This window comes from Molothrus ater, chromosome 21, assembly GCF_012460135.2.
Source record: "Molothrus ater isolate BHLD 08-10-18 breed brown headed cowbird chromosome 21, BPBGC_Mater_1.1, whole genome shotgun sequence".
Classification (NCBI taxonomy): Eukaryota; Metazoa; Chordata; class Aves; order Passeriformes; family Icteridae; genus Molothrus; species Molothrus ater.
In genome coordinates this window covers 3,402,579-3,428,861 of record NC_050498.2, presented here as the reverse complement: position 1 = coordinate 3,428,861, position 26,283 = coordinate 3,402,579, and the positions used below count along the sequence as shown (strand labels likewise).

At 57.5% G+C, this 26,283-nt stretch overlaps 3 protein-coding genes and 1 non-coding gene across 4 annotated transcripts in view; 2 read left to right on the top strand and 2 right to left on the bottom strand.

The window, feature by feature from the left end:
* Positions 1-4,563: 4,563 nt before the first annotated feature.
* On the bottom strand, positions 4,564-6,241 carry DNAJC30 (DnaJ heat shock protein family (Hsp40) member C30). Its single transcript, XM_036395302.1, has one exon. It carries the CDS (start codon positions 6,239-6,241, stop codon positions 5,615-5,617), a length of 627 nt encoding a protein of 208 aa, XP_036251195.1. The 3' UTR covers positions 4,564-5,614.
* A 107-nt stretch (positions 6,242-6,348) lies between these two features.
* On the top strand, positions 6,349-12,386 carry BUD23 (BUD23 rRNA methyltransferase and ribosome maturation factor). Its single transcript, XM_036394937.1, has 12 exons — positions 6,349-6,433; positions 6,670-6,707; positions 6,971-7,066; positions 7,258-7,340; positions 7,421-7,517; positions 8,533-8,629; positions 9,007-9,057; positions 9,911-9,996; positions 10,217-10,262; positions 10,792-10,850; positions 11,776-11,865; positions 11,998-12,386. The coding sequence occupies exons 1-12, from the start codon at positions 6,386-6,388 to the stop codon at positions 12,050-12,052; spliced, it is 846 nt and encodes a 281-aa protein (XP_036250830.1). The 5' UTR covers positions 6,349-6,385; the 3' UTR covers positions 12,053-12,386.
* On the top strand, positions 11,233-11,365 carry LOC118694392 (small Cajal body-specific RNA 20). The gene has a single exon (XR_004981419.1). It is a non-coding gene; the product is annotated as a small Cajal body-specific RNA 20 (non-coding RNA).
* A 296-nt stretch (positions 12,387-12,682) lies between the features above and the next one.
* Positions 12,683-26,283, bottom strand: part of STX1A (syntaxin 1A) — a 72,251-nt gene continuing 58,650 nt past the window's right edge. The window contains exons 6-10 of the mRNA XM_036394936.2: positions 25,864-25,972; positions 19,633-19,706; positions 19,189-19,326; positions 17,403-17,513; positions 12,683-15,739 (exon numbers count right to left, since the gene is read on the bottom strand). Coding sequence (XP_036250829.1) covers positions 15,662-15,739; positions 17,403-17,513; positions 19,189-19,326; positions 19,633-19,706; positions 25,864-25,972 — 510 coding nt within the window. The 3' untranslated portion in view covers positions 12,683-15,661. The remainder of the gene's footprint in view (positions 15,740-17,402; positions 17,514-19,188; positions 19,327-19,632; positions 19,707-25,863; positions 25,973-26,283) is intronic.

The following is a 26,283-nucleotide window of genomic DNA, read 5'->3' as shown; positions in this document are numbered from 1 at the left end:
CAGGAGATGGTGCACGAGCAGCAAAACCACCCAAAAACTATCCAGGCCCTCCAGTGCATCTCCCCAGGGCTGGAGCCCCAGGCTGCCAGGGTGGCTCTGCCACCAGCTCCAGGACAAACATCCCTGGTCCCTTGCAGCTCCTGAGTCACCCCAGTGGCCCCATGAGTGGGGACTCTCAGGGTGAGGAGCTGCCCCTGCAGCCTGGGCAAGGTGAGTGCGTCCATGAGAGCTGCAGCACAAGAAGTGACAGCCTGAGCCCCAAGGAAAGCTGTGCTGTCATGGTCTGTCTGTCTGTCAGTCCACAGGAGCCCTGCAGCACCTCAGGCAAGTTCAGGAAGCACTGGGCAGGCCCTCACTACCCCATGGTCCTGCTGGGCTGGCCACCACCCCACTGGAGGGTGGAGAATCTTGGGAAGCTTTGGGAAGGGGCCAAGCCAGGTGAGCCCCTGCCCTGGGGAGGTTCCTGCCACCCTGCAGCTGGAACTGTCCAGTCTGGGGCTGGCCACCCCAGCTGTGGTGATCCTGGCAGGGGGTGCACCCTGTACTCCTGGGGATTGAGGGGTTTCTGCCCACTGCCACCAACAGCTCCAGGCCTGCACAGCCAGCAGGGACTGGGGACACGGGGCAGACAGGGACACTGGCTCACAGGCAGGGGCTGGCACTGGACAGGGTGACCCCTCTGCCCCCTGCCTGCCCTGTGCCTCTCCCTGCCCTGCAGGATGGAGTCAAGGAGGGTAAAGGTGCTGCTGCTCACCCTGGGGGGGGGGGGGGAGGAGGAGGAGGAGGAGGAGGAGTTGCCCCTGGGTGTGCTCCTGCATTCATTGCTGCTGGGCCAGCCCAGCCCAGCCCCCCTGCCTGCTGGGGTGCAGCCAGAGCTGGGCAGGGAGCTGGGGGTGCCCCCCACCCCTGGCTCCAGGCTGGATAAGGAGCAGCCCCAGCCCAGGAGAGCCAGAACAGCTGGGAGAAGAGGGGTGCCCCCCCAGTGCCCCCTGAGCCACAGCCCCAGACTGAGGGGTGCCAAAGGGGTACAAACCTGGGCTAGGACCAGCCAGGAAGGGGGTGGCAGGGTGCCCCAGCTGGGGCCCCTGGAGCAGGCACGGGGCTGTTAATTGTCTATTAACAATTAACTCTATTAACCGAGGAATGGCCTCAGGGGATGCTGCTGAAGGGAGGGGGAGCTGCCCCCATCCTCGGGTGCTGCCAACCATGGCAGCCCTTCCCTGGAGCCACCAGCAGCAGCCCTGGGCTGCAGAGCTCTGCCCACACAGAGGGCTGGGGCCGTCCCAAGGGCTGTCCCCTCACCCTCAGCCCTGCCAGGGGGTGGGAGGAGGCTGATGGACTCCCCTCATTGCTGCTCAGGGCTCTGCTCCCCAGCCTGCAGCTCCCTGCTCCTGCCCCTCACCATCAAAGATCTGCCAGCAGCCAGCTTTGACCCCTTCCTTCCCAAAGAGCAGCCCAGCTCCAGGAGGAGGCCCTGAGACCCCACACTCCCAAGCACCCAGCAGCTATGGGGGGCAGCCCAGCACCCCAAACCTGCAGTTATGGGGATGTCAGCCCATGAAAAGGGGCTGGGGCAGGGGTGGGGAGTGGGGTCTGCACTGAGCTTGGAGGGCCTCAGCACTGGGACCATCAGGCTCAATCCAGCTTGTTTAGATTTCCCTGGAGCCTCTGATTTTCTTAGCTTGCCACAGCATCCAATCCCCATCTGTTAACTACTCAAGATTTTGGTGCTTCCCTTTGTCTGCTGTCAGTGATTTAAGGGTGGGAATGAGCAACAGCAAAACAAGCCCTGGGGTGAAGGTGCAGGGCAGAGAGTCCAGGCCTGGGTGGGTGGGCATGGGATGATGGCTGAGGCCCCACCAGCAACTCACCCTGGGACAAATGTCACCCTTTTGGTGACACACAGCTGGCAAAACCTGGTGCAAAGGACAAGCATCCAACATGGACACATACATCACTTGCAGCAAGTGAAATGGGGAGCCACAGCGAGAGGAAGTGAGGGGTAGGATGTGCTAGAATATCTGTAAAAATGGTCTCAGTGAGCTGGAGACTGAGGAGGAAGAAATCCCTGCTGTGAACATCACACTCCTCCCAGCAAAAGCCTCGGGATGCTCGTGGTGAAGTCCCCAGCTGAAACTGCCACCTCACACGGGCCAGGAGGGGCTGTGGAGAGCTCAGCTGCTGCTGCAGCCTGCTCCTGAGCTGTGCTCCAGGGACTGGACACATCCCCAAGGCAGGAAAAGGACCTGGGGGAGTTCACAGCTGCTCCCTGCCATGCCCCTGCTGATGGCTGCCTTGCCCCAGCTGCAGGAAGGGGGCTCCTGTTCTCACAGGAACAACCCTGTGTGTGTCAATGTCCCCAGGGATGCATCCTGGCTCCTGAGATGTAAAGGCCACAGGGAATTACTGAGCTTTATCCTCTGTTTTATTTTCCTTTATCATTCCTTCCATCTTTATCCTATCCTTTATCTTCCAGCCCATTACAGCTCACAGCCCTGGCACCATCCACCCCTGGCACCCTCACAGGCTGTGCTCAGCTCTCCTGGCAGCTCTCCATCAAGGAAACAACTGGAGAACAGCAAGAATGCCATGACATTGTTGACACAAGGAGAAAAAGAGGCAGAACAGTGGCATGCTGGGAGGCAAGGCTGGGCATTTGGACCAGCTCCAGCCACTTGGTGCCCAAGCTGCTGAAATCCTTCCCAGAGCAGAGGAGCAGTCAGGCCTGACAGGGCAAAGGTGACACTGCAAGTTCAGGGCACCCTCCTCTGTCCAGGCAGCAGAGCTCAGGGGATGTCACCAGGGCACAGCCACCCCTGGGTGTCACCCAGGCAGCACAGAACAGCACCTCCAGAGGGGCCACCCTGCCCTGCTGACTGCAGGCTGCATGCCCACCCTTCCCAGCAAGGCAGACAGAGCTCCCCTCCCCTCCCTGGCCTCTTCTTCACTGGCTGAAGTCAGGATGTGAAACTCCTGCCTGCCCCTTGTCACAGACATCTTTTCATTAAAAATCCTTTCCTTAGGATTTTTTTTCTCCTGAGAAGCTGAGAGGCCTCAGGAACAAAATGTAACCAATGGTTATCTGCTGCTGTGGAATGCAACAGGTGCATCTGGGATTGGTCTCGTGTGGTTGTTTCTAATTAATGGCCAATCACAGTCAGCTGGCTCAGAGTCTGAGACACAAACCTTTGTTATCATTCCTTCTTTTTCTATTCTTAGCCAGCCTTCTGATGAAATCCTTTCTTCTATTTTTTAGTATAGTTTTAATGTAATATATATCATAAAATAATAAATCAGCCTTCTGAAACATAGAGTCAGATCCTCATCTCCTCCCTCAACATAAGACCCCTGTGAACACGGTCACAGCCCTTCACCCCTGCTTTCCAGCAAGTGCAAGGAGTATTTACCACCCAGGCCCACCACAAGAAAGATGTGTCATTTTGTCACCAATTTGTGGCTGGATATCTTTAATCTTCAAGATACATCACAGAGACCTGAGGAGGAAGAGAAGAGCCAGCAGCAGGAACTCCAAACCCCCTGTTTGGGAGGGAGCCAGAGGAGTGCCATGGACACTGCTGGCTTTTCCAGCCTGCAGAGTAATGCTTCCTGCCAAGTGCTGCCCAAAAAGCTGCCTCTGATCTTTTGAGTGATTTGTTTACAGAATGAAGATGAGCATGAAAATGCATCAGCAGGTGCCAGAGCCCAACTCCAGAGAGTTCCCTTTAGCAGGGCACACCAGGCTCCTGTGTCCCACTGTGACATCCCAGTGAAGGGACAGACTGACACCAGGGAGGACCCTGGAAAGCTTCACTCTGCCCCTGGGCTGAGCTTAGTCCCAGCATGCAGCAGCCTCTAGTGAGCAGCTGGAGGGGGCACAAGCTGCTGAGAGCAGGCAGGGAGCAATGCTGAGCAATCCTGCACAGGCTGGAGAGGGGCCAAGGGCCAGTTTGGCCCTGCACATGGGGAAGCTCTGGTGCCTCGTGCCAGCAGCAAAGCCCTCACCCCATGGAGGGTTACACCCTGTGGCCAGCTGGGCTTGCTCACAGCTTGGCAGCCACTGCTCACATCAGCCTGAACTTGTGTGGGATCTCATCCCTTTCCCATCCCAGCTCAAGGGCTGAGATGTGCCTTTCCCATCCCCTCAGGGGCCACTGTGCCCTTTGTCATTCCTCACCCACCTCCCCCATCCCAGCAGCCCTCACTGCAAAGAGTGGCAGGAGGCCTGAGCTCTCAGCCTGCTCCACCCCAGGCCCCTCTGTTCCTTTCCTTGGGATCACACAGTGGATGGTGAGCAGCAGGGCTGCTGTTCCCATCCCCAGGGTGATCCCACCCTGGTTCCTCCAGCTGCAGCCTCCTGGTGTTTGTTTCCTGCTGTGGCATGTCCATTGTGCTGGATTTAGCTTTTGGGTTGGTTTCAGACTCTTCTTGTCTGGCTCTGTAGGATTCTTTTCCTCCTTCCCCAGCTGCCTGCCCAACCTGCATCTTGCCCCTGGGTGTCCCTGCTGTGCCAGGGCCCCAGGCTCTGAGCAGGATCACAAAAATGCACACTGCAGACACAGGGCATTCATTCACTTGTGACATTCTTGTGCTGGGACAAAACACAACCCAGGCTCTGGACAAGGCTTGGGCTCCTGCTCACCCCACTGACAGCAAACCCAGTGTCCCACACAGTCCTTGGCACACTCAAGCCAGGAAGCTTCTCTCCCTCCAGGCAGCAGCAGCATAGCACAGGTGAACCTTCACCCAAGGAGAAAGAAAAGGTTCTGAGAAATACAATCTTCAGTTCTTAAAACACTTCAGTATTTAAATAGGCAAATACTCTTGTGCAAATGATGCTCAGACACGTGTAAGACACAGAGAACAGCACTGGGTGCTCACAGGTGCACCACAGCCAAAATCCTCACAGGGAGGGGTGGTGTGAAGCTCCTGGCAGGCCCCAGACAGGACAGAGGACTGCAGACACCAAAGTGCTGTCACACAGCTCGAGGCAGTGTCACACACTGACCAGGGCATGGGCTCAGGTTTCATTTTTCAGGTCTGATCTCAGCCTCCTGTACCTGCCATTCTCACAGGGTGGTGCAGCTGGGCCATCAGGAGCTCCACAGATGTGGCACCAGCAGGTGTGACAGCACAGGCCTGGCAGCAGCAGGAACCAGAGGCACAGCTGAACACACACAGCACCTCTGACAGCCTTTAATCTCTGCAGGCACCCAGGGTCACACAGCTGTACCAAGGAGGGGACACATCCCAGTCCAGAGTCCAGGACTGTGCTCACTTGCCAGGCACTGTGCAGGAGGTGTTGGCTGAGGGGGCACATCAAGAGCTCCTGCAAGGTCACCCTGAGTGGCCTGGCCCAGGCTGTGTCCCCAGAGGGCATCCAGAGGGCACAGACTGAGGCAGCCAGGGCACTGTGTGTCTGAAGGTCACGCTGGCACAGGGGCAGCTCGCAGCCTGTGACGCTGCCGGCCATTCCCCGTGCCTGAAGGTCACTGGCAGGGTGCAATGTCACAGCCCGAACAGCAGATGCGGGGCAGGGCAGGGCCCACCCCCAGCCCGCTGCCAGCCCCTGGGGACACCGCGCAGCTGGGGGGACACCCCGGGGGCCGCCCCGCCGTCACTTGAGGCCGTAGATGAGAGCCACCCCCAGGAAGAAGAGAAGCCCGATGGAGAGATCCGAGAGGGCCCGGAGGCGTCCCTGTGCCGCGTACTCCTCCCGCTGGAGCCTCAGCTGCTCCCTCCGCGCCCGCAGCATCTGCTCCCGCTGCAGCTGCTCCCCGTAGTGCGCACGGTAGAAGGCGTCGAAGTCGAAGGGGGTCGGGCCGGGCCCCGGGCGGGCGGCGGGGGCGCGGGGCGGCGACGGGGCGGCGGCGGGAGCGCGGCCCGAGGGCCGGGGCGCGTCGCGCAGCTCGGCGGCGCTCAGCAGCCCGCGGTCGTACTTGCTGCGGAGCGCGGCGCTGCCCAGCACCCGGTAGGCCTCGTTGACGGCGGCGAAGCGAGCGGCCGCGGCCGCGCTGCCCGCGTTGCGGTCGGGGTGGTAGCGGAAGGACTGCTCGTAGTACGCCGTCTTGATCTGCGCCGCCGTGGCCGTGGACGGCACTCCCAGCACCTCGTAGAGATCGCGGCGCGGCCGCGGGGCTCCGGCACCGCCCGTCTGCGCGGGCCGGGAGGGCGGCGGGGCGAGGCCGGGCCGCGGGGCCGCGGGGAGGAGCGGCCGCAGCCGCCCGAGCACCGCCGGGCCCATGGCGGCCTCAGCGCCCGCCCGCCGCCATCACCAGCGCCGCGGCGCAGAACTGTGGCGTCATCGGCGGAGGAGTGACGTGTACAGACAGCGCCCACCGGGCGGGCACGACGCTGTCGCTGGGCAGTGACGTCACGCAATCGCAGCATGGCGGGCAGCGGCCGCCGGCCCGAGCACCGCGGGCCGCCCGAGCTGGTGAGTGGCGGTGGGGGACCGGGACCGTCTGGGGGAACTGGGCATGCCTGAGGGGGGAATCGGGCACGTCTGGGGGGAGAACGGGAATCGGGCACGGGGGGGGGACGGGCTACGTCTTGGGGTGAACTGGGCACAGGGCACGTCTGGGGGAGAACCGGGAACCGGGCACGTCTGGGGGGAACCGGGCTCCGTTGGGGGGTCCGGCCCTCACCGCGCCCGCCGCTCTCTCGTTGCAGTTCTACGATGAGGCCGAGGCGCGGAAATACACCCAGAAGTACGGCGGGACCGGCGCTGCGGGTGTCGTGGGGCGGGGAGGGGGCTCGCCGTGGGGCGGCCACCGGGGGCACCCACCGGGGGTAGGGGTCGGTCCTGGGCCCTGCCGGGAGCCCTGGGGTCCGGGAGTGAGGGGCAGGGGCGGGTCCTGAGGGAGGCGAGGGGTGCTCGGGCCCTGCCGTGCGGGCCCTGCCGCGGGCGGTGCGGGTCCGCTCTCGCAGCGCTCGGGATGCCGCCCGTCCCTCACGCTGTGCTGTGCCGCAGCTCACGCGTGGTGGAGATCCAGTCGCAGATGTCGGAGCGGGCTGTGGAGCTGCTGGGGCTGCCCGAGGACCGTGCCTGCCTCCTGCTGGATGTGGGGTGAGCGGGGCTCTGCCCAATTCCATGGCATATCGGGGGCTGCAGGGGTGCACGGGCATGGGGGTGGCCATGTCCCATTGCCTTTTGTGGGCTGGGGAGGAGGGACAGGCTGCTGTAACGTTGGTGTGTGTGGCCAGCAGAGCCTCAGAGCAGCCCCATGAGCTCAGCTCTTTCCCCCTTCCTCCCTCTAGCTGTGGCTCTGGGCTGAGTGGGGATTACATCTCTGAGGAGGGTCACTACTGGATTGGCATGGACATCAGCCCTGCCATGCTGGGTGAGCACAACCTCCCCTGAGACCATCAGAGGCCCCAGGGCTGGGAGCTGAGTGCCTGAGCTGTGCTGTGTTCTGTGCAGATGTGGCCGTGGAGAGGGAGGTGGAAGGAGACCTTCTCCTTGCAGATGTGGGCCATGGCATTCCCTTCAGGCCTGGCATGTTTGATGGCTGTATCAGGTGAGTCTGTGCCTGTAGCTGAGCTCTCCTGACACCCCCAGAACTGCACAGTCCCCGTGGTGCACACCTGGTAGATCACAGCTGAGAGGGACTGGCCTTGTCAGCCTTGGCTCATCACTCCAGGACAAACCTCCAGAACTCTGGATGGTAGAAACACCTTGTGACAGCTGCTTCCCAGGTGATGCTTGTCCTTTGTGCTGCTGAGCTAGGAATTTTGTTGAAGGGAAGAAAGTAAAGCTGGGGATATTATCAGGATGGCTGAGACCTGCTCCAAGGAGGAGAACAAAGTATAAAGTGGCAGAGCTTAGAGAAGTCAGTCCCTGGATCAAGGTTTGGTGCTTGGCTTTGGGATCAGGGGGACAGAGGGACTTACCTGCTCAGAGAACAGCTGGGAGGAAGCAAGGGCTGTCCTTTGCTGAGCCAAAAGCTCTGGTGTAAATTGTTCTTTGGGAAAACCTGCTTGGCCAGGCAAGGGACACAGCTGAGCTCTCCAGTGCTGCTCAGGAGCTGTAATGCTTGGAGTAGGAGTAATGGGGGGAACATTTAGGTGAGATACAGAGAGGAAATTCTTCCCTGTGAGGGTGGGGAGGCCTCCAGGTTGCCCAGGGCAGCTGTGGCTGCTCCATCCCTGGATGTGTCCAAGGCCAGGTTGGACAGAGCTTGGAGCAACCTGGGATAGTGGGAGGTGTTCCTGCCCATGGCAAGAGCTGGAACAAGCTGACCTTTAGGGTCCCTTCCAACCCAAACCATTCTGTCATTCTATGATTTGAGCACTTGGACTAAAGGGGATGCTTGATGATGCTTTTGTCCTTTAACTTATGCACCTTGTTAAGTTTTGTGAGTCTCCAGAGGGGTTTGTGTAGCTGTGAAACAGAAGGCAGAGCAACACAGAGGAAATGAAATGATTTCCCTGAGGCCCAGCACATGCCTGGTGCAGGAATTCAGCTCAAGGGAGGTGACAAGCTCTGTGAAGGAAACAATAACTCTGTCCTGAGGGTCTCATTTTCCCTCTCAGTATTTCTGCAGTGCAGTGGCTCTGTAATGCTGACAAGAAGTCACACAGCCCCCCCAAACGCCTCTACAGATTCTTCTCCACTCTCTACACTGCCCTGGTAAGTGCCACCCTCCACCAGCCACATCTCTGCTGCTCTTGTGGCTTTTATTTCTAGAAGATACTTCAAGTCAGGTTGTTTTAACTAAATTAAGTCAGGACTTCAGAGCAGGACTGGCAGGAGCAGCCACTGCCTGCCTTCCTGCCTGGTGCTGCTGCTCATCAAGGTTGGACTTGATGGTCTTGGTGATCTTTCCCAAACCTAGCAGTTCATGATTCCGGGATAGCTGCTGTTCCCCTGTGCCTCACTGGCTCTGTGGGCTGAGCAGCTCTCCTGGGAGCTTTGTCCTGGAGGTTTTGAGGGGGAGGGAGCTCATGTTTGGGGCTGGGATGGTGACCCAGAGGGGTCAGGGGAGTGATCAGCTCTGTCTCCTGCAGGCCCGAGGATCCCGAGCTGTGCTGCAGCTGTACCCCGAGAACTCAGAGCAGGTATCAGTCAGCTGGGAGGGGTACTGGCACAGAAATAAATCATTTACTGTTTGCATCCTGTTCTTCCACATCAAGGCAGTGTCTCTGTCCCCCCTGCCACTTCTAGAGCTCTTCAGGAGCCCATAAAAATAACCTGTAAGGAGGATACCTTGTGCAGGTTCTGTTGTTTCATAGATTTACAGGAATTTATAGGATTTGTAGATTTATGTGCTCTTTGTTGAAGGAGTGACAAAACTATTTTTTGTCTCTTTAAAAAAGAAATAAGTTCAGAAGTTTTTCTTCTTAATTAAGTGAAAAAAAAATTTCATAAGACTTAAAAGACTTCACCTCAAACTTAAAAATAGATAATTAGACAAAAGCCAAAAAGTCCTGCCGAAGCAATTTACTAGAAAAAGAAGAGAAGAAAGAAACTAATTGCTTTTGTGAGGTGTTTTACCGGGGGCAGGAGGGCCTCTTGCACCTGGCTCGGTTTTTCTCTGTAAAAAGTTTTGTTATTTTGCCTTTTATTAAAACCTTTTTGTTTCCAACACGACCACAGAAGCCATCCTGCTGATTTTATGCCTTCTAAGATAGCTGAGCTATCTTAGGTGTGCAATAGATCTCCAAAAGCTTATGAGACCTGGCTCGAGGAAACACATATTTCATAGATTGTCTTGGGCTGAGTCTTAAAATTAAAATGGCAAGGAATTGGTGTGTGGATGGGAGTGCAGAACCAGGAGATGGGTGCAGAGCTTAGCAGGAGGAGGAGCAGTCCCTCTTGGGAATGCCCAGCCTGGTGTGGTGCTCCCAGAGGTCTCTTGGGCTTTCCTGGGGGATGGCTGCTCATTAACTTTGCACCTGCTGCTTTTCCCAGCTGGAGCTCATCACTGCCCAGGCCATGAGAGCTGGATTCACAGGGGGAATGGTGGTGGATTACCCCAACAGTGCCAAAGCCAAGAAGTGAGTCCTGCACCTCTGTCTGTGTTTGGGGTGAAGCCTGGGTTTAGCAGTGTTTTTTTGTTTTTTCCCTTCCCCTGAGCTGTTCTCTCTCCCATTATGCAGTTCTGGACAGAGGTTAAAGCTTAGATCTGACTCTGTTATAAACCATCTCAGTCTTGCCTGGGGACTGAGACTCACATGCTGAATCCCACATTCATGCTCCTTATTCTTGTTCTTCCAGGTTCTTCCTCTGTCTCTTTGTTGGGACATCTGGCACATTACCAAAGGTGAGGCCTCCATGAGGCAGCAGAGCTGCTGTCCTGGGTGATGTGGAGGAGCTGTGGGCAGTGTGGGAGCCAAACAGCTCTGTGAGTGCAGATGTGACTTCATTGATACATTTTCTGCCAGTCACCAAGCCCTGCTCTCATATAACCACAGACTGGTTTGGGTTGGAAGGGACCTTACAGCTCCTCTTGTTCCAAACCCCTGCCATGGGCAGGGACACCTTCCACTGTCCCAGGCTGCTCTAAGCCCTGTCCAACCTGGCCTTGGGCACTTGCAGGGATGGGGCAGCCACAGCTGCTCTGGGCACCCTGTGCCAGGGGCTCACCACCCTCAGAGGGGAGAATTTCTTCCCATATCCAATCTAACCCTTCCCTCTTTAAAGCTGTTCTGACTTTTTTTTTGCCATGATTTCTGAAAGACCAGTTTGTCCCTGCTCTGGTCCTTCCCCTTGCAGATCCCTGCATTCCCCTTAGTTTTGATGAGCTGTGCCTGCTCCAGAGGAGAACACAAGTTCCCAATTTTGCTTTCCAGGGCCTTGGTACCGAGTGTGCCAGTGAGGAGCCACACCAGGCAAAGTTCACCAATGAGAGGTATCGTGGGGGGGTGAGGCTGCAGGGTCTCCCTGCACAGTGGGGGCCCTGGAGGCCTGAGCTTTACTGGGGACCACACTCCCACAATGGGAGGGGAAGGACAGGGAGGACTCACAGCAGCCCAGGAGACAACTGCTTTATCTTCCCAAGGGCCATGGGGAACAAAACTCATTATTTCCCAGGGGCTGTAGGTGAGCAGTCAGTCAGGTGTGCTTTCTGTCCTGCACTGGGCTCTTCAGCTGGTGCCAGGGTCTGGCAGAGGGAATGTTTACAGGGCTCATGATGGCCATGGAGGCAGGCTGCAGTGCCTGAGTCCTGGCATTCCCCTTTTTCTCCTGTTCAGGTCCTAGCAGTGGCCTGGGGGGTTTCTGCTGCTGGCCCTGTCTCTTCCCACAGCAGTGGTGCAGGGAGGAGCCCCTCTTGCAGCCATTGGGAGAGACAGAACAAAAACCAGAGGAAAGTTGTCATGGCTGCCAGGAGCTTGTGGCTGCCATGTTTTCCTGCCTCTTACATTGCTGTTCTCTGCTCACTCAGTGTAAGGGCTGTCTGGTCTTGGAGAGCAGTAGCAGAGCTGGGAACGTTGTAGGAACCCTGAATTTGTCTGCCTTGCTTGGAGTAGAGCAGACAAGGGGAAGGTGGTTGTGCACAAGCCTGTAATGCCCTGAGACCCCAGAGAGCAGCATGGTGCTGGTGTGACACAGGGTATGGCCTGGGGGAATTCATGGGTCAGGATCCCTGAGCCAGGGCTGGAATCAGCCTCCTCCAGTGTGTCTGGAGTTTGGCCACCTGCCCCAGTGCTGGCTCAGGGGTGGTGGGAGGGAAACTCACTACTTCTGTGACCCAGTTCTGGGTGACAATCCTCTGGGGCAGAGAAATGTGCCCCCACACCTCAGTTCCTCTCCAGCTGCTGCCCCCTCTCCCCCAGGACACGGTTCAGGAATGTCAAGGGCAAGTCTGTGAAGAAAAGCCGGGACTGGATCCTGGAGAAGAAGGAGCGCAGACGGCGCCAGGGCAAGTGAGTCCAGCTGAGTCCTGCCTCAGAGGCTGTCACCTGCTGTCACTGCCCAGCCTCCTGCCACAAACCTGCTCCCTTCCCCTCCCGAGTGCCCTGCAGGTGGTGCTGAGCTGTTCCCTACTCTTCCCACAGGGAGGTGCGGGCAGACACGAAATACACGGGGCGGAAACGCCGTCCTCGCTTCTGAACTGCTCTGGACACTGCTGCCATGGAAGGTGGCACATTGGGTGCCTCCAGAGAGCCTCCTGTGGATGGCACGGATGGCACCCCACACCTGGGGACTTGATGGGACTGGTCATTGTGGCTCTTAAAGGTGCAAACTGGCTCAGGTGCTACCGAACAGCAAAGCTTCCAGCCCTGTTTCGCTGGTGAAGGTGCAGACAGCGCTCTGGCACTGCTGCTGGGCAGTGCTCTACAGTGCCATCACTTCCCTTCCTGAGTGCAGTGAGCCAGCTGAGCTCCAGGTAAGCCAGGATGTGATACCCAGTTCCTCACTAAAGAGTCAAAGAGTTGCAAGTGTTTGCTGGTGTCCTGCGTCCTGCCCTTGGTGCTGGGAATATTGAGGTGGGAATGGGGTACCTCATTCCCTGCCAGCTTCCCCTCTGCCTGCAGAGGGTCCACACTGTCAGGGTGTAGTTCCATGAGGACAAAGTTGCTCCTGACTCCTCAAGTGTTATTCCAGTAGCCATTTACTCTTGTTGGTGCCTGGCACCAAGCCCACCCTGTTTGCTTTAATGCTTCCAAGGTGCTGGGACTGACTGAACCCCCCCATCACCTCTTCCCTTCCCCTGAAACAAGGAGAGGTTTCAACCAGAGCTTTACAGTTACAAATGTTTATTCTACATAAAAATTCCACAAAATGGGAAGCTGTTTTGCACCCAAAGCCTCAGGAGAAGAAAGGAAAGCTAGCAGAAAGGGAAAGAGGGAAGGAGAAGAGAGGCAACATACAGTGTCATCCAGCCCAGTGAGACAGAGCAAGCCAGGGTCAAGATCCACATAGAAAACAAGGACACTTAGCTCACAGTACAGCAACAGTAGAACTCCACGGGGGGCTCGGAAAGCCTTCAAGTACATTAATTACAAAAAAAAAAAAAACCAAACCAAAACCCAAAAGAAAAAACCAATCCCCAGTTCGAGTGCAAGCTGTGCGTGCCCCACACTGCTCATGGAATACTGCATCAACACGCTCCCGGCGTGGGGAGGGCAGGTGGCACCTGGAACAGAGGTGGTGGAACCCAAAGGACAAGCGGGTGCAGGTTGGGGGCTGGAAAGAAAAGGTGAAACGTCTTCCCAAAGCACAACCACGCTTTTGGTGATTTGGTCTGTACATGCAACGACAGGTAGGTGAAAAGGAACTCAATGGGGCTTCCCGTAGTGCAGGGGTAATTATTGCACCAAAACACCCTCCCCTCACAGCGAGGACAGTGTGAGCCTGCCTGTGGGGCAGCAGTGGCTCCTCGTCTCCCTGCCTTTGGAGCCCAGCACTGCTGCTGCCCACAGGATCCCAGCAAAGTGCCAGCGGCCCTGACTGGCCCCATCTGACTCCTGCTGCTGTGGGGGCTGCTGGCAGGGGTGGTGCCAACAAGGAGCAAGGGCCAAGAACCCCCCTTGAGGCAGTGCCTGGCCTTGTGCCTTGACAGGGGTGCCACAGCCCTGATGTCAGGTGAGCTTGTGCCACTAAAGCCGCTGCCTGGAAGAGAAAAAAGTCACCTTGTGCTAGCAGTTGGCATGGCTGCAGGGCAGGAGCCTGGGAGGAGGGCTCTCCTGCCTGCCCAGTGTTATTGCTTCCTGGAGGGGCCCTGGGGCTCTTGCTGGCCTGGCAGAGCAAGCATGGAGGGCAGTGGCAGGGAGCTGCTGAGGGACAGAAGCATGGCCACTCCCTTTTCCTGCAGCCAGACGTGTCCCCCTGGAGCAGAGCCCCTGCCCTTGCCTGCCTCCTAGCCCTGCCTGTACGGTCCTGGTGCCCCAAGCCCTTCAGTGCCTGCAGGCTGCAGTGCTGGAGCTCACATCAGTGCTGTGGGACTGTGAAAGAAGGGGGCTCTGGGCTGTGCCCATGGCTGCACCCCGAGGGACTGGGCAGTGTGGGGAACCAGGCTGGACCCCCTTGCCCAAGGGAGCTGCAAGCAGCAGGGGCCTCTGTGTGGGGGGACCAAGGTGACAGTGGCAGAGAAGCCGTGTCAGGGCTGGCCCTGGGGCAGGCAGCACTCTGTGGCTGCAGCCTCTGCCTCTCCCCTGCACCCAGGGGCACCACACACAGCCAGTGCCTGAGCCACAGCACCCTGCCAGCTTGTGGAGCAGCCCTGCCCTGGTGCTGGTGGGAGCTAGGAGGTGACACTGCCCAAGGCTGGAATATTGGCTGCCATCAAGTGTCCCTTTTCTGCTACCAGCACCTGACAGCCAGCCCCTGTCCCAGAGTGGCAGTGAGTCCTACCTGGGGACGCCTGTGGTGCTTTGGCATGTGCACAGGCCAGCCAGAGCCCTGGGGTCTGCAGAGGAAGGTGAGGGCAGAGCCCTGTCCCTAGCCTGAGGCAAACGGGCATTGGCAGTTGCCAGTGAGACCCCCACAGCAGCTGTGCCATGGGCATGGCAGAGGGCACAGGGCACCCAGGCTGTCCCACAGCTCCCCACTGAGCAGGTGCCTCACTGGATGGCTGGGCAGGAGGGCACGGTGCCAGGAGGTGGCAAACAGGCAGTGGGGCACTGGCCTGTTCAGAGCCAGACTGGAGACAGGAGGAGGGAGGCTGCTGCTCCTGGCTGGCAGGGGGCTGGATGCAGCAAGGGCTGCTCCTGGCACCACAACAGGAGAGAGCCCAACTGCCTCTAACCCCCAGCCATAGGTATGGAAAAGCAAAGCTGGAGCAGCCCTGCTCGCAGCTGAGTGCTGCCAGGGGCTGTGGACATCAGCAACAGCCCCAAACCCTGGCAGGCAGAGTCCAGCCTGTGGGCAAGAGCAGCCAGGGCACCGTGTGCCAGGGCTGAGAGCACTGCCATGAGGCTGTGCTGCAGGATGAGCAGCCAGGGAAATTCACTGGCCTTGGACTCTCTGTGCCACCCTGCCCTGTCAAGCCAGCATCCAGGAGCAGCACTGGCCCCCACGTGCCCTATTCCTGTCCCCAGGCAGCTGTGATGGCCCCAGGCAGCAGCTCCTTATTCCACACTGCTCCATCAGGCGCCTCCAGCCTTTGGCACCCTCCTGGGGCGAGGGCTCATGTAGGGAGGGGAGGAGTGGCAGGGTTGGAGCCCCAGAGCCAGACACAGTCACTGGCCAGGCAGGGCTGGGCAGAGCACACCCCTGGGGAAGGGCCCCGGAGAGAAGCAGCCCGAGGGAAGGTGTTTGCAAGCACAGATGCGGCCGACAGACATGAGAGCTGGAGGTGATGGGCAAGCTGGGGAGGCTGACTGGGCACCACACTCCCGAGGACCCCTGACCCCATCATCCCTCCCTCCCTCCCTCCTCCTGTCACTAACACTGCCCAGCACAGGATGAGCAGCAGCAGCCCCCCCGCCCACCCAGCCGGTCCCAGCCTCCCCCCAGCCTGCAGCAGTGATGAGAGCTCGGGTTTCCCCCCACCAGGGTCCCCCTCGCAGCCATCACCAGGGCCGGCCCCCGCCCGCCCCGGGGCCGGAGCTCCCTCCACACAGACGCACCGCACCGCACACACAGCGTCACAAACAACCATGCATGAAACTGAAATGCTGCTGGGAGGCTCCGGGGCTGCGCGGGGGGCTCCGGGCGGCTGCAGCCCCACGGCACGCGCGGCTCCATCCATCGCACACTGACAGTCCTGGGGGCAGCCTAGCCGAAAATGCCGCCGAAGGTGGAGGCGATGACGATGCCCAGGATCACACAGCAGATTATGATCATGATCTTCTTCTGCTCACGTGTCCCAGCAGGAGCAGCAGCAGGGAGAGAGGGGAGAGGGGATGGTGAGTGTTGAGGCAGGGTGGACCCAGGAGTTCAGAACGGCAGTCTGTCCTGCTCCCCTTTGCCCCTGGTGGACCCAGGAGTTCAGAATGGCAGTCTGTCCTGCTCCCCTTTGCCCGTGGTGGACCCAGGAGTTCAGAATGGCAGTCTGTCCTGCTCCCCTTTGCCCCTGGTGGACCCAGGAGTTCAGAACGGCAGTCTGTCCTGCTCCCCTTTGCCCGTGGTGGACCCAGGAGTTCAGAACGGCAGTCTGTCCTGCTCCCCTTTGCCCATGGTGGACCCAAGAGTTCAGAATGGCAGCCTGTCCTGCTCCCCTTTGCCCGTGGTGGGCTCTGAGCAGCATCTTGGGAGACAGAAGGGCCCTGGCAGTCCTGGGCAGGGAGTGACACTCCTGCTTCTGCCCTGAGCTGGCCTTCAGGTCCCCAAGCTGATACAGGAGCAGGACAGACAGCTGGCACTGTGCTCAGACTCTGAGCTGAACCATGACCTTTCCCTGTTTTTCTTTTACACAGGCTGTGGCTCTCACAGCATGTTGCTATCTTATTGCAAAAGCTCCATATTTTCTTGGTGATTTCTCATGGGCAGCTTTTCACAGCACTGACTCTTCACAGCACAGCCAACAAACCCTAACTCTCTTCACAGCACAACTCACTCTTTTTCAGCACTCATCTTCATTGGACACAGCTGTGGCCTGTTTAAGGGCAGGCTTGCTCCTAATTGGTAATTAGTACAGCTGCAACTCCTCAGAGGTGAGATTACTTTCTGAACTATTTTCTTACATTCTATCTTCCCACAACAGCCTGCCTGGTCTAGGGGTCTACCTTGTCCCTTTTCCTCCCCCCAAGCCACACCCCTGCCCTATGGTTCATTGTCAGCTTTCACACAGTCTGTGCTGGGAGCTCTGCAACCCTCAGGACCTGGGCTGCTCCCAGTGGTGTGGGGCAATGAGGTCCCTGGGCACCTGCAAAGCTGTGCCAGGCTGCCTGGGGCAGGCACAGAGCCAGCCAGGCCCTGTGGCTGGGATGGAGGTGTCAGCAGTGCAGGCAGGGGCAGATGGGCCCCAGCCAGAGCTGTGACTTGTAGCATCCCATGAACTCTCCTCCCTTGGTCAATCCCCAAGCCCTCAGCCTGGAAACATTAACTACTTACCACAGAGACATCCCTCCCAAAGGGAAAAACAGTCTCCCCATGGACTTGGTGTCACAACTTCCTCGGGTTTCCCCTGTGGGAACCTTCTTCCTTGGTACCCCTGGTGGCCAGGTCCCTACTCCTGGAGACCAGGCCTCTCTGCCCCCCACCCCTTCCCCTTTATAAGCTGCCTGCTCCACATGTTTTTTCTCTTTCCCCGGGTTTGTCCTTTGGTGACTGTGTTACTCTGTGGGAATAAAACCTTGCAAAAGAGCCTTTCCTGCCTCTATTGCTGAGCCAGTGAGTGTTGAGTGGAGGTTTGACTGCATTACCTGAATGTTAACTCAGCCCTGCCTTTGGACAGGAGGGGCTTGCTGGGGACAAGGGACAGGTAGCAGCATTTTTAGTGACTGTAACACCGCATTTTTAGTGACTGTAACACCGCATTTTTAGTGACTGTAACACCGCATTTTTAGTGACTCACCCGTCTGGCTTTGCTCTGGTACTTCACGGCCTTTTTGGTGTCGGACACAGCTCTCTCCACGTAGTCCACCGAGTGCTCCACGTTGTACTCGATGCGGTCAATCATCTCTCCCTGCAGGGGGACACAGCCCGCCCGGCCGCGCAGAGCTGAGCTCCCTCCTGCTCTGCCGCTCCCTGCCTCCGGGGGGACGCTGCCCTGCCCAGCAGCCCTGCACAGAGACAAGAACCATCAGCTGCCTGCAGCTACTGTGTGTCTCCTGCCCTGGACTGCAGGTTCCATGCCAGAGCATCTCTGTGCACATCCCAGCAGGGAGACGAGCAAGGGTGAGGGACAAGGGAGCTCCCAGCCCAGTCCTGGTGCTGACCTGCCCAATATCTCAGGTGACATCAAAGCCCCAGTGGGATCTACACCAGCACCACACCACATGCTGCTGGAACAGGAGGCATGGCAGGGAGCAAGGACAGTGCCAGCAGCACCATGAGGGATGCCCAGGAAACCACACACGAGCAGGGACCAGGGACCACCGCTCCCATCCACACATGCACCGCACCGAGGGCAGGAGGGTCTGCAGCAAGGCCAGCCAGGACTGAAGGGGTCTGCAGCAAGGCCAGCCAGGACTGAAGAGCCCTCCAGGGACCTCTGCCCCTGCTGCAGGGGTAGGCTGGGACTGGGGGCTCCTCTGGGTGTGGGGACACGGGTTGGAGTGAGTTCCTCCAGCCTTGTTCACCACCTTTGGCCCCATCCTGACTGGGCAGGCAAACAGCCAGGTCTGCAGCAGCTGGACAGGGCTGGCAGGAGTGGGAGGTTTGAAGCCCTGTGTCCTCCTGCATGGCATGGAGGGAATTGAGGCCACAGAGCCATGGGCTCATAGCCAGCAACTCTGCAATGCCCATTTCTCACCCTAATGCTGGAGAGCACAGGGAGGACAAACCTTGGGGTGCTGAGCACTGAGCCCCACCAACTGCTCCCTGTCTTGTGTAAAACTGCTGCTGCTTATTCCTAGCTGTGCCATGCCAGGGCAGAGCAGAGCTGCCAGCCCTGCTGCCTGCCTGGTGCCCCTTTATTCCCAGTGCCAGCAGCTCTGAGCTTCTCACCCACAGGACAAGGGTGCTGGCACCCTCTCACCCACAGGACAAGGGTGCTGGCACTGTCCAACCCTCAGAGCAGGGCATGGAATCATGAATTCCCCACATATGTTCCCCACTGCAGCCAGGACAGGCCACCAACAGCACGGTGCCCTGGTGACCCTTGGTGTCCTGCCACTGGCCATCCCAGTGCCATGCAAGCAGCAGCCATGCAGGAGCAGCCATGCAGAGCAGAGCATGCAGCACCAGGGGGCCTTTACCTGCCACCGACGTCTCCTCGGGCCATGGCAGCATGGCAGGCAAGAAGGGGGGTGAGCAATGACACAGGAGCCCGTGCCTGGCTCTAGGGACTGGTGCCACGGGCTGGCAGCACAGCCCAGGGGCCACCCCCAGCTCACCCAGCTGGGCCTGGTGCTCCAGGGAAGGTGAAGGGATCTCCCCCTGCATGGCAGCCACCCACTGCCCTCCTCCTGAGCCCCACACTGAGCCTCCCACCCCACACACACACACACACAGCACCCCAGCCCTGGGGAGCCCAGCTCAGCCCCATGGGAGCCATGCTGCTCCTGGATGTGGTTTTTTTCCTCTCAGCACCCACCCAGGCAGGGGAGCACTGTTGTCCAGCCTCCCCACCCACCACAGGGAGCCCCCATCACCCTCCAAGCCCTGCAGGTGAGCCCTGGGCTGCAGCTTTTCCCCACCTGGCTCTCCACCAGCATGGCCATGTCCATGAACATGTCGTGCAGCTCTCGGATGCTGTTCTCCAGCTTGATGATCTCGCTGTGCCGTGTCTCAATCTCGTTCAGAGCCTGCTTGGTGATGTTTGAATCCATGATGATCTGCAGAGAAAACAAGGCCACTGAGCACCATGCTCACACCCAGCTCCAGTTGGGCTGAGCACTAAGACTCAGTCTGGGACTGAGAGGGATGAGCAGGAGCTGCAGAGCTCCTCCAAGCACCCCAAGCCAGGGGGTTTGCAGCAGGGTGCTGGGACTCAGGCTGCTCCAGCAGATCCTCAGGCCAGACCTGAGCCCCCAGGCCCCCTCCTGCATGGGCTGTGTTCATTTCTCTGCACTGTGGCAGCACGTCCAGCAGCCATCCCTGGTGCTGGGGGCTGGCTCAGCTGCAGCTGTGGCAGAGCTTACCCCAGAGGAGAAGATGGCCGGGTTGCCGCTCTCCAGCATGTCCTCCAGCTCCTCGCTGGTGGTGGTCCTGCCAGCTGCAACCACACAACAACACAGGTCAGCCAAGAGCCCCCTGAACCCACCACAAGTCCCACAGCCTCCATGGTAATTGTCCCACGAGTGGAACAGAGCAGAGCACACAGGGCAGCCCCAGGAGCACACAGGGCAGTTTGGAGGCTGCCCTCTCACAGCCTGGCTCTGACACACCTCATGTTAAGGGCATCAAGCTGCCAGCTTGGCTGAGCTCACACAGGAACACCCTCCTGGGCACACTCCTGCAGAGCAGGGAGCAGGGCTGAGGGACCAGCAGCACCCAGTGTCTGTGAAAGAGGGATGGGGAAGGAGCCACAGGCAGGGGTGCTCTGGACAAACCCTGTCCCCAATGCCACCAGGACACTGGGCCCAGCTGGACTGCCCAGGTTCTGGCCCTGCTGCTGTAACCATGGCACAACAAGCAAGGCACAACTTCCCAAGAATATTTCTGGGATTCACATTCTCTAAAGCTCAGAAAAAGAAGAAACGCTTTTCTCATAACATCCTTAAAAAAACCCAGAAAATGAAGTAAAAAACCATCACCTGCAAATTGTTTATACTTAACAAGTTATCACATCCTTACAACTCCCTAAAAGATCTCTCAACAAGCTGCTGTGAGGAACACTTGCTGTTTCTCTCTCTCTGTCCCATGGCATCCACATCCAACCACCAGAGGCCAGGCTCTGTCCTGCCCCCTCCATGTCTCTGGGGCCCTCCAGCCCCATGCTCCTCTAAAAACAATTCACCCACACCTGGAGAAAAATGTGCTTCCTTCCCTTCCCCACCCCATGCAGCAGAGAGAGATTCTGACCCCTCCATGGGTGGCACTGATCCCTGCACTGAGCGCAGTGAATTTCTTGGGCTAGCAGCCACGTAGGACACGTGGAATTACAGCCAGACAGATGGAGATGCTGGGCAGGACACTGGGGGCTGCCCAGTGGGATGGGGAGGGTGGGCAGGTCACCTGAGACAGGACAAGTGACACCCACAGGTGTGAGCAGGGCAGTCAGGCAGGAGCAGCTGCTGAAGTGACTCCACCAAGGCTGATGGAAGCAAAACCTGCAGAGCAGGGCTGGGGGCTGCAGATGCTCCCTGTGACACGCTGCCTGCAGCCTGTGGCACTGAAAAGGACAACAGCATCCTCCAGGACAAGTCCAGGGCACCTCAGAGTGGGGAAATGGGCAGAGCCCAGCACAGCTCTGACACATGGGCAGAGGCTGGGGCTCTGTGTGAGGCTGGTCTGGACAACCACGACCTGGTTGTGACCCCAAAGCCCTGAGCAGCTGCTGGTTTGAGTCCCAAAAACAACCTGAGGGGGTTCACAGATGCATGTGAGGCTGAGCTTTGCCACTGTGTACTCACAGATTTCAGGATCAGTCAGGCTCCCACCTTGCCCAGCTCCGAGAAGGGTCCTCAGAGGAGAATGGTCCCCAGGAGGAGAAGGGTCCTCAGCCCATTTCCAGACACCATTCCATGTTTTAGAGTGACAGAGCATCACTCCCACCAAGGATGATCCACCACAAGCCTTGCCAGCTTTCCTTGCTGTTGGCTCCTTGCTCTGGGCTGACCCTGCCCTGCTCCCAGGAAGGGAGAACAAGGGATCAAGCAGCACAAAATTCCAAAGGCTCCTGTGGATGTGCCCAGCTCTGAGCAGCCACTGGCCCAGGTGCTGTCCATGGAGAGCTGCTTGCTCTGCAAATGCCAGCCCTGAAGGGCTCCAGGAGATGCCACATCCATCATGGGCAGAGGTGGGGTGGGATGTGGGAATCATTCTCATCCTCTCCTTCCTGCTGCCTCACTGCCCTAATGCAGAGCACAGGGCTGGTAAAAGCTGCACTGAGGTGAAGGATGAGAGCAAAGGCATCCCATGGACTAACAGCTGGGCAGGCACTGCTGGCCTGGCACAGCTGCTCAGGAAGGACTTGCTACAATGCTGAGCCAAGCCTGGGGCATGGAGGCTGCATCTCACCCACACCACCTGCCAAACAATAACCAATTGTTCAATATAACCAACCTGCAGGACCTCAGAGCACTTCCCAGGAAAGCCACTGCCTCTTAACTGGGCTTCCTGGCCTGTCATCAGCTCCTCCACAGCACTAAAATCAGCTCAAAGTGTCCTGGGTACCTGCCTGATCTGCTGCTCACATTCCCACAGGGCCATGGCACAGTGAATGGATGGAGCAGTGAAAGGAGGAGCCACTGTGAGGGAGAAGAGCCTGGGGGAACACTCCTGCCCCAAAATTTGGTTAAACACCAGAAAATCCTGAGCACTGGACCTGTGCCTCCCCAGAGAGCTCCAGAGTACATCTGCCTCTTACTTGGCATCTCCAGCAATTAAAGTTTCTTGGGGAGAAGCAGCTCTGCCAACAAGACAGGCCCAGAGCACAGAGGAGCAAACTCTGCCCTAAGGTGGCAGGGAGAGAACAGAGAGAGACAGTGCCCAGGCCACTGCAGAGCCAAACTCTGGGACAGGTGAGTGTGAAACCACTGAGGAGACTTCAAGGCACAGTAATGGCCCTGTAATGGCCAGCTGGGCAGAGTGACCACCCCAGTGAGCATCTCCCAGGGCATGGGGCAGCCCTGCCAGGGTGTGGGGGAAGCTCCCAGGGAAGCCTCTGGTGCCACAGCTCAGTCCCACAGCCCAGCTGGCACTGGATGGCAGTGTGGCCAACCCTGCATGCAGATGGTCTATAAATAGGGAGGTAGCTCAGGGCTGAAGGAGTCCAATGCTCCATGGCCAAATGAGGGCTCAGCTGGGCTCTCCAGGCTGGCAGCAACCCTGGGCTGGCAGCATCCCTGCACAGGCACCTGCAGAGCCACAGCTGGGGCTCACACTGAGGACAAGGCACCTTCCCAAGGCTGGGATCCTCTGCCTGGAGCTGGCTTTTCAACACTTACAGACACAAATCCATACAATTCATGGAGAGATGGGCAATGCTGTCCTGTCCAGCTGTGTGTGAGGTAACAGGTACAATCTGGCCCACCTGGCTGTCACCCAGCTCAGACAGCTCTGGCCCTGCCCAGGCTGGTATCAGGTTGAGGATTCATCCACAGAACCCTGCATGCTCTCAGAGCTGCTCCTGATGGCTACACAGCACAACCTCTGGCACACACAGACACAGCAGTGCCCACACAAGGAGAAGGGAACAGATCCTGAGGGGGCTGTGGGGAGCCCCAGGGCGTGGCTGCAGCCCAGGGCACTGACTCCACATCACCAACTCTGCCACTGTGCTACTCGCAGAGCCAGGTGTGGTGAGGATGGAGAAACTTGCTGGTGCTGGGGAGCCTGCCCAGAGCATCTGAGAAGTTCCTGCTCTCACACTCAAAACCCAAGTGATTCACTGGCTTTGCTGTCAGAGCTCCCAGCACTTTCTATCTTTGCACTCCTCAGCAGAAAACGAGAGCCGAGGATGTTGTGGAGATCTGTGCAGTCACAGCCCAGCTGAGCTCTGTCCCAGAGAGCCTGTGCAGGAGGAGCTGGGGCTGAAGCCCTGCCTGGGACACCCAGGGCCAAGCAGAGGCCCTGGTAAAACACCCATAAACTGTTCCTTGGTGTCCCCCTGATTTTTGAAGATTTTCTAAGTCTTCTGATGTTGACATTCTTATAACAAACTTTCTCACACACTTTCTGTAAATAACTCATTGTTTTTCATTCCTTCATGGAGGAGGAGAAAGTTGATGGACTGCTGGTCTGTCCAGTGTCATTGGAGAGGTGGCACTGTCACCCTCCAATCCACTGTCACTCCTGGAAAACTATAAATGTTGGAGTCAGAAAATAAACTTCCCTTTTTTCTTCACCTTGAGAACAGCGTTATGCGCTTGTGTTCTTTCGTGTCCTACAGCGACACCTCTGGATGAGTCTTTTTGCCAGGAAATCTTTTCCATTTCCTGATGGGGGAATCCAGCTCTGGCAAAGGGCTGTGCCCTCCCCAGCCCAGCTCTGCACCTCTTCTGTTGCAATGAGAAATGCACTCATCTCCCACACTCCTCCACACCTCCATCCTGAAGGGAACAGGAGTCCCTTGCTCTCAGGGACACCTCTCCAAGAGCACACTTTGCTCTATGGGGGCTTCTGAGCTGCCCTGTCCCTGCACCCCAGGCTCTGTCAGGCACTGGCAACCTGGCAGGATGGACAGAGCAGACAAAACAATAATATATCTTCAGGACTTAAGCAGAGCAGCAGAGCCCTCCCAAAATTCAGTAGGAAAACAAGAGGAAGGTTTCTTTCAGGTCTGCATCCAGTCAAGGACAAGGCTGAGCCCTCCCAGACCTCCTCTCTCAGAGGGAGGCACAGGGATACCTTAAATTGCTGTTCACATGACAAGGCACTCCTCAGCTGTCACTGCAGGGTGAGTCAGGCAGCTGGAGCAGTGACACATCCTGCTTTACAGCAAACTGGCAAGCTCTTGTTGAGCCCCGTGTCAGTCAGCCTTCCCATGCAGCCCTGGGAGTATCAGGCATCACAAGGACTAATCTGAACAAAGATTAAGGCTTGCAGAGCTGTGTCTCCCTCCAGCCCTCCACAGAAATTCCCACAGCACCCAGATTCCCAGCACATTCCCACAGGTGACCACCAAGGACACCAGGTTGACTCACAAATCTCCCATCATTATTCACAGTGAGTTGTTGGAGGAAAGAAAAAACATCCATTTGGTTCTTGGGAAAAAAAATGACTAAGTTCAGAGCCTTCCATTCTGAGCACAAACCCCACAACATGTCTGAAAGTGAGATTATTTGCAAGAATCTCCTTTAATTTCTGCATGCCCTGCCTTCCCCTTCCCCCTTGATTATTCCCCTAATTACATGGTTCTTCTTTGCTGGGAGATCACCCCTTTGCTCTAAACTGTCACTGCCTGCCCAGAAGGACCATCAGGAGAGTGTTTCTAGAGAGGCGGGACTGGACTGCTCCTAAGGGATGGGCTCTGGCTGACTCAGAGATCCAAGTGCCACAGCAGTGTCACCTGGGTGAGGTGCCACCAGCCTCAGAGGTGTCACCTGAGGTCCACCCTTGGCCACAACACAATGGCTGCTAAGAGCCATCAGTCCTGGCCCAGAGAGGCAGCACTGAGGCTCCTGCTCCTCCTGTGCAAGGGAGACCATCAGGAGCAGGGACTGCTCCCATCTCAAGAATTCCCTTCCCTGTTTCCATGTTTAGCTAAGTTCATGCATGAAGAGCACCCTGAGGAAGGACAAGCACCCACAGGAATCAGGAATTCCTGTGAGCTTCTTTGAATAAAAATTAGCTGCAAACACAGAAGGAATCCCTCTCCTTGTGATCCCTGTGCTCTCTCTGCAGCATTTTGGGATGCACTTTGCTGGATGCAGTTGCCACTGGAACTCAAGGTCTCACCCCACAGGAGCCATGCTCCAGCTGCTCCCAGGGGCTCCTGTGCATCCCAGGAGCTCTGAGGGAGTGTTCCAGATTGCAAGGCAAGCTGTGTTCTATTACCACCTGTATGGCAGCTGTCTTGTCAAGTGGGCACTTTGCCTTATCTCTGTCTCTGAGTGCTCACAATCACTCCTCCCTCTGGGGGTACATCTGCTGATAACAGCTATGGAATGTCCCTGCATGGCTGATAAGAACTACAGCATCCCACTGGCAGATGTGAGCCCAGAGGGAGGAGCCAAGCATTCCTACCTGGATATAATCTGGAGATTCTGGAACACCAGCACGGCTTCTGCACTGGATTCCCCAGAGGAACAGCAGTTGCCCCTTCCACTGGATCTTCAGAGGCAGAGACTGCACCTTTCTCCAGGATCCCTGCTCCAGCAGAACCAGCCCTGACACTGCAGGAGGGCTGAGCCACAATTCCAATGGGACTGCTGCCAACAGCCTGACCCACAGGGTGTCAGGCTGGGTTCTGACTCTGGCAGTGTTGTTTTGGTTTACTTCATTGTTTATTTTATCCTTTTATTTTTTTTCCCTAATAAAGAACTGTTATTTCCTGCTCCCACATTTTTGCCTGAGAGTCCCTTAATTTAAAATTTATAGCAATTCAGAGGGAGGGGGTTTACATTTTCCATTTCAGGGGAGGCTCCTGCCTTCCTTAGCAGACACCGGTCTTTCCAAACCAAGACAGGGAGCAGCTCTGCTCCATTGGGAGTGCTCAGGCCGTGGCCCACAGAGCCCAGTGCCCCATGGCAGGGTGGGTTACTCACTGATCTCCAGCTGCCTCTGGATCCTGCCCTTGCAGCGCTCCCGGTAGTCGGTCTGCGTGGCGTTGTACTCCGACATCACCTCCACGAACTTGCGGGACAGCGTGGAGTGCTGGGGGGACACAAGGGGACAGCAGGCTGAGAGTGGCACAGACACACGTTATGAAAACTCCTCTGGCTAGGATCTTTTCTCCTGAGAAGCTGAAAGGCCTCAGAAACAAAATGTAACCAATGGTTATCTGCTGCTGTGGAATGCAACAGGTGCATCTGGGATTGGTCTCATGTGATTGTTTTTAATTAATGGCCAATCACAGTCAGCTGGCTCAGACTTGGTCAGTCACAAGATTTTATTATTATTCCATTCCCTTCTAGCCTCTTGATGAAATCCTTTCTTCTATTATTTTATAATATATCATTTCAATA

Coding starts and splice junctions, on each gene's coding strand:
- DNAJC30 (XM_036395302.1), bottom strand. CDS start 6,241: ATGGGCCCGGCGGTGCTCGGGCGGCTGCGGCCGCTCCTCCCCGCGGCC.
- BUD23 (XM_036394937.1), top strand. CDS start 6,386: ATGGCGGGCAGCGGCCGCCGGCCCGAGCACCGCGGGCCGCCCGAGCTG. Junction 6,434..6,669: donor ACCGCGGGCCGCCCGAGCTG/GTGAGTGGCGGT, acceptor CTCTCGTTGCAG/TTCTACGATGAGGCCGAGGC. Junction 6,708..6,970: donor GCGCGGAAATACACCCAGAA/GTACGGCGGGAC, acceptor GCTGTGCCGCAG/CTCACGCGTGGTGGAGATCC.